The sequence below is a fragment of the Porites lutea genome, chromosome 10 (genome assembly GCF_958299795.1).
Source record: "Porites lutea chromosome 10, jaPorLute2.1, whole genome shotgun sequence".
NCBI lineage: Eukaryota > Metazoa > Cnidaria > Anthozoa > Scleractinia > Poritidae > Porites > Porites lutea.
The window spans coordinates 31045483-31051944 of NC_133210.1; the positions used below are offsets into that span (position 1 = coordinate 31045483).

Here is a 6462-nt window from a genome sequence, read left to right on the forward strand (position 1 = left end):
TAGGCTAGAATTGACTCTTCAAGTTTAATGAGTTTGTCATTGTTTTTTAAATAGCATCCATTGCCATGTTAAAATGGGCCAAAACTGAAGAAAATTTGGCTCTTCAGGATGTCTTCAGCAAGGTTTTTGAAGTTTCCAGTATGTGGACAACATTGTGGAAGGATTTGGGTGAAGAGGTATTGGTTTACTGCTTCATTTGTCTTTAAAATGGTGTCTTCTGAAACTGTCGTGAAACTAGGTTTGATCACCAGCCCGCACTTCTCCTCAGAAAAGATGACTTAATGGGTGGGTTTGCTATTATGAATTTCTTCCAATCAAATTGGCCACTCACATGCCTATATAGTCGTCTTGTCTATTGGAGGAACAAGACCAGACCAGAGAGACTAGAGGAAATATTGAGCTTAGTGCGAAATGGGATGCAATATTGATTCCTGTCCCAAAACAGTGAATAGCCAAGGATATCTTATTATTAATGGAGCCATTCAAATTATGCAAAAATTGCTATATACTGATTTGATAAATACTAATCTTGACATCGGTAGCTAGAAATGCCATCTTTAGTGTGAAAAATGCAGAAGGGCTATGTGGAATGAGGCTCCTACACTGTAGTGACTCTTGATGTAATTTCAAACTCTCCCTTGGATTCGTAACCATACATGTACACCAGCTAAGTTGAGTTAGGAGAATCTAGTAGTTTATCAACAGTCATCTGGGGCATCTAGTTTTTAACAGCTGTCGTTTTCACTTTTGGTTATTTTCTTACAGTATTATAAACACAGAAAAAGTTTCAAAGAAGTTCTTAAACAGGAGAAAGCTTTGGATGAAGCAAGGAAACGAGAAGCCATGCATGCAACTAAAATGAGTAGAGTACAGAAACAGGTGAAGGTGACAGTAAATTGTAAATTTTAAAACTATTCTTCCAATAGTCTTTCTTCTTGAACTTTGCGCAGTTTTCCCTTAATTCTACTTGTTGTATACGACCTGGACATAATATTATTGCAGACTTAATGACATTTTGTATTGTATCTGATCGCAGGTAGCATTGCAGCACACAATCCACAATTTAGTTGGACTTTGTCCAACGACCAAGTACTGTTTGCAGCTCTGCTGCTTACGTACTGATATCTTACTTTTGATACGTTTTAACCTCTTTGTAGCTGGATCAAAGCAAGAGAAAGAGTGATGGAGGAAGACCAAGAACAATATCAAATGAAATGGTTGAGGTAATTTTTAAATCTTTCTTAGAATTGAAACGTCCCCAGATCAAAACGTCCCCAGTGGCAAAGAGTGAGGAGAAATGGCTGTTTTCGCAGGCTACCTTCACCCACGCAGGAGTGCATGCATTTTAATACCTTTTGCATGGATACCCATTTGCAAGGGTTTCAAGTCCCATGTATCTTTAGTCCAAGTTCTTGTTGCAATGGCGGGGTATTACATAATTTTGCAGGTATTTTCATTTTCTATTTTTCTTTGTAAATTCCAGGTCATTTCACAGGCTGAGCAGGAGCAAGCTGAATTAGAAGTAAAAACAATCAAACATGAAATATTTAAGGTAACTTTTTCTCAATATATAATACTAAACTAAAACCAATTACCAAGCTTGGGAATGGGCATTGTGATTGTAATTATTTCTGGCGCTTCTGACAATCTGGTCTTTACTAGATTGTAAGCAATGGATTTCTTCAGAGAAGGAAGAAAATGGAAAAAATAATTTTTCCTACTATGATTCCATTGTACTTATGACTCCACTCATGACTTGAAGTTTTAATGATTTTCATCAAGTCATGATTGCTTTTTTGACTTTGCTTGCAACCCTGACTCCAGTGCTGTCCAAACCAGCTTTTAAAATCAGGGCTTCTGATAAATCAGGGAAAAAAAGCAAAATTTCGCGGATTTTCAGGGGCAAATTCGAGTAAAAATCGGCTGATTTGACGGGAATTTCGGGGGGAAACTTCGCCAAGAAACAATCAGTAAAAAACAGATGATTTTGCTAGGTTTTTTTGTGGCAAATTTCGCCAAAATCGATCAATTTTGCATCGATATGACCAGCGTTGTTTAACGTTTTTTTTTATCAGGGATAATCATTTGCTCTTTCAACAACAGTTCGCTCGAGAAATGAGGGAGTGCTAAAGCTGTTAACGTTATGGTTAGTGCCCAGTTTTTCGCAACGTTCATCTAAGAACGCTTGGTAGTTTTGGGACATTGTTTACTCGTTGCAGTAACGAAGGTTGAAGATAAATTTGGACGTTTGGGGTGAATAAAACAGGTCTAATAGCCAAGATAAGTATTAAATATGTTTTGCCAACATGCATTTGGAAATATTTCTTGTGGATTCTTGCGGTATTTCACGGAAATACCTGAATTTCGCAGGTCCGCAACCACGCAAAATATCAGAAGCCCTGCAAAATGAAGCTTTTTTACTTGCAGGCTCGTAAACTTAAAGACTCTCTGTGTAAGATTTCTGACGGAATCCAGGAGTGGGCCTCAAAAACTTTGCTGGTTGCAGGAGCCTACAGAAAACTGGCTGATCTTATTGATGACACACCCACACAGTTGACGGAGAGCAAAGTTTTTTCTGGTACGTTGAGAGCAGGAACGTAACCAAACTGTGACAAATGAATCTTCATTAATCATTGCATGATTCATTTCTTCTTCTCCATGCATGGTTCTCCTTCCCAATCCCTTTTTCTCCATTTTTTGGAGATAATTCTATTAGTGCTTCTAGAGAGAAGTTGCATCAAAGAATAATATAGTGGCAGCAGTATTTTCATAGGTTTCCATGGGAACCACCAGCCGCTGAAAATGCCAACAATGCTTTGGATTGAAACCCACTAACCTAGAGCGAGGTTTGTGATGCACCAATCACCAACAACCAGAGTGGTATACATGTTAGTCCCTCTCAGTAAATCAAATTTATTGCCTGATGAAGAACTGCAGGACATGATTAAAACGTTGCAATCAATATCTAAGTGACTTTCATTAGACATACGATCAACAAAACCCTTGTATGCTGAGTAGACCCTTGGTGGAAATGTGAGGGGTATCTATAATTATATAATGTTCATATATTAATTTGTGTTCACAGGTGCTGGTCAGTCAAGAAGTATAGTCAATGATCTCGCAAGGGACTTGAAAATTGACCCTGAGTTATCCAAACAGTTGGCAACAATGTCAAAGTCAGGCCAACCTTATTTGTATGCGGTGTCCGCTCCTTTGCCAGTAAAGAGAGAAATTGGTAAAAAATATGATTATGCCTATGATGTTTCAAGAGAGAAGCTCCGCAAGTCGAAGCGTGGACCTAAACCCCTGCCACACCCTCATCTGAGAGTTAGGGGGAATTCAGGAATGGATCAAAACCACAGGAGGCCGCTTTCATTGAATGATCTTCGGCCGCCTCCTAACTCGCCACCTCCCCCGCTGCCTACAAATGGTAAGGATCTTATCAAGGGCAGATCTAGGGGGAGGGTGCAAGGGGTGTGCACACCCCCCCCCCCCCTGAGATGACCTGCGGTTTTCTAATACAACTGGTATTCTGCAAAAAAAAAAAACTATGTGGTTTATTGGTGTTGAAGTAGAGCAAGAGACGAGTGCGCCCCCTCCTAAAAAATCCTGGATCCGCCCCTGTTATGTAGGGCTTGAAAAAAACTTGAATTCTGGTTTGTAGCCTCCCACACAGACATTCTTAGGGCTTCATCACACATTTCTTCCTGTCATTTGCTGGGGGAGGATCGCATGATAAGCCAAAAGAAGGTCTGCATAGGAGGCTAGTTTGTCCTTTAAACAAGAAGCTCTCAAATATTGCTTGCCCAAGGTATTTGCATGCTTTCACTTTGTCCTTGACATATTCATTATTTATAGTGACTGAATTTAAATCAATCAATCAATCAACTTTATTGGTACATCCCATTAAAATGGGTTTTCACATACCAATTACAAAAAAATCTAATATGAACAATAGAAATCTAAAATAAACATTTGAAAGTGATAAAACATTACCATATTATTTAAAAGATATAAAATATGCATAATTACACCTATTGAGTGTCAATGGCTTAAGAACTCGTCAAGTGCACGTCCTTTAATCGCATTCTTAAAAACATTAAATGACTTTGTGTGCAGTACTGATGCTCCCAAGCTACCATCTCTGAAGTACCTTTTTTTGTCTAAACTAATTTGCAGCAAGACAAGTCATTTTCAGACCAAATTCAGCAAAGGAAAATACAGCACTAAATAGGAAGTTGTAGTTTTTTAAAGATACCAGCAATTTCTGCTTACCAACTTATTTTACCCTTGCCTAAGAGCCTTGAGGGAAGAAAACAAAAATTGGTCTTATGTCCACTCTGTTTCTACTACCTAGTTGAGCTTAAAAAGATGCAGTTAAATTACTGCTCAAGATTAAAGTTTTGGAATAAATTAATTAAAAACCCCCATTTTTTTACTATTTTATTTTGCTTTTGTTTTCCCTGTAAATGAGTGGCTTGACCTTTGTGTGGCTCAGATGACCACGTAAAATGGGGACCTGTCTCCTGAGGGGATATAGAAATAGTGTCCTCAACTTATTTTATTATTTTTAAAAAATATGGTTTTAATATAGCACTCTCCTGCTAAACACATTGACACTCAAATAACTTTGGTGTAATAATATGTACTTTTGGCACCAGGTCAGATCAACTCCAAGCAACAACCAGGAAAGATCTGGTATGCAAGAACAAACATCGAAAGCGGCTCAGAGTCTGACAGTGAAGGATATGCTGAACCCATAACTGATCCTTCATTCTTTCAACAAACGAGGATGCTGTGGAAAGTACTGAGTGATGGAGCTATTAATGAAGTGGGTACAGGTTACGCTGGAGTAGAATCAAGAACTGGGAAACAGTCAAGTAGTCCACATGTTTATCATCAATTAGAAAGAAGGTACTCTGAAGAAGATGTGTTTAATGACAATAATACGTCACCAGCTTATGTTGATCTCATTCAGTAGTGATTCACATTGTTACATAACTATGAATATAGTTTATTTTATCAGTATCATTAATAGAACACAAGAGTTATGATTGGATTACATTGTGTATAAAGTATTAGTGCTGGAATTTGGAGCACAGATTTACTCAAAACAGAATATATGACACCCTCTGCCCTCTTGCATACAGAATAAATATCTCCCTTCTGATTGCCCTCTATGACAAACAGCTCAAATCCAAGAGATTAAATGGCTGACGACATTTTAAAATACCTCAATGACAAATAGCAATATATATGTCCAAACACAACCCAAATGCAAAAAAAGCCGTTTCAGCTTTGATGAACATACGTAATATTGTTGAAATAAAAATTCAAACAAATTGTTAAATAGTTGTTTATGTGTGAGTTTTTTTCATTGTACTATTATTAAATGGAGCTCTCTGTTTATTACAGTGTATCTATGAGTACAGTGAATTGCAGTTAAGATTATTAGTAGATGTATAGTAAATTGGAGAATTTAAATACAATATTATTATTGTAATAATTATTTTAGCACATGTAAACAAACATGGCAGAAAGCCGAGTGGAATGTTTAAGAGGAGTTAAAACAGCTCAAAATAGCAAAAAGGAAGGTAGAATTGAAAGGGAAAAAAAACATGAAAATGTGAAGCTGAAGAAAGATGTGCCTGGGAGATTTTACTAGTTCGAGAAAAACTAGAAGAATGCAAATCCCTGTGCTATCGGAGTTCAGCTTCAAATCAGCGGTCCGAAACAAACGTACATATTCTCGCTGTATATGGCTTGTCTTTGGTATTCTATAGAATGCCAGACCAGGGGAGTTCCTGAAGTTATTTGTGCACAAAGGCACTCAACAACTTGCATGCTTCGTCATAATACCAAGTGGCTGCTCACTTTGCCCCCCCCCCCCCAGACAATCCCGTAAATACGCGCGCGCTTAGTTTGGGTCCCAGGCTATCACTCTTTTCCTAAGTGGGCTATAGCTAAACCGGTGCGTCCCCCCTAACGATCCCAAAAATAATTACGGAACACAATTCGGCTCAAGTCCCATTCTCGTTTCTAAAGTAGTGGATACATGACTTAGGGAAAGTTCATTTAATATGACAAGGGGGGGGGGGGGGGATGAAGATATTGAGGGGGGGCTCCGAAAATTTTTAGACACCCGAAGGGGGGGCTCTGAAAAAATTGTTGCGCTAGGGGGGGGGGGGGGGCTCCGAAAATTTGTATACTTCAAAACCAACACATGACATCATCATACAGATCGGATGGTTTTCAACTCAACAATTTAATGACCTGTGCAACTCAGCTATATCACGTGATTTACAGATATAACAAATGTAGTCTCAGTAATTATTACACTCTTGTTCATCCCAAAAATGCTTTAGAAAATTGTATCACAACTGTATCTCAAGTTTGTCATAGTATAAACCATTGAAGACAATAACGGTAAATATATTTAATACAGTCTAGCGATCTTTTTTC

The 6462-nt window shown here is 38.1% G+C and overlaps 1 protein-coding gene across 3 annotated transcripts in view; it reads left to right on the forward strand.

The window, feature by feature from the left end:
- The window catches only part of LOC140951299 (uncharacterized), a 9824-nt gene extending 3778 nt beyond the window's left edge, over positions 1–6046 (forward strand). Inside the window, exons 2-8 of one of the 3 annotated variants that reach the window (XM_073400549.1) lie at positions 55–176; positions 766–879; positions 1158–1223; positions 1484–1552; positions 2428–2578; positions 3086–3430; positions 4662–6044. In XM_073400549.1, coding sequence (XP_073256650.1) covers positions 55–176; positions 766–879; positions 1158–1223; positions 1484–1552; positions 2428–2578; positions 3086–3430; positions 4662–4981 — 1187 coding nt within the window. In that variant the 3' untranslated portion in view covers positions 4982–6044. Of the gene's footprint in view, positions 1–54; positions 177–765; positions 880–1157; positions 1224–1483; positions 1553–2427; positions 2579–3085; positions 3431–4661 lie in introns of all 3 variants that reach the window. The other 2 variants (XM_073400552.1, XM_073400551.1) reach the window with 2 other exon arrangements.
- Positions 6047–6462: the final 416 nt, after the last annotated feature.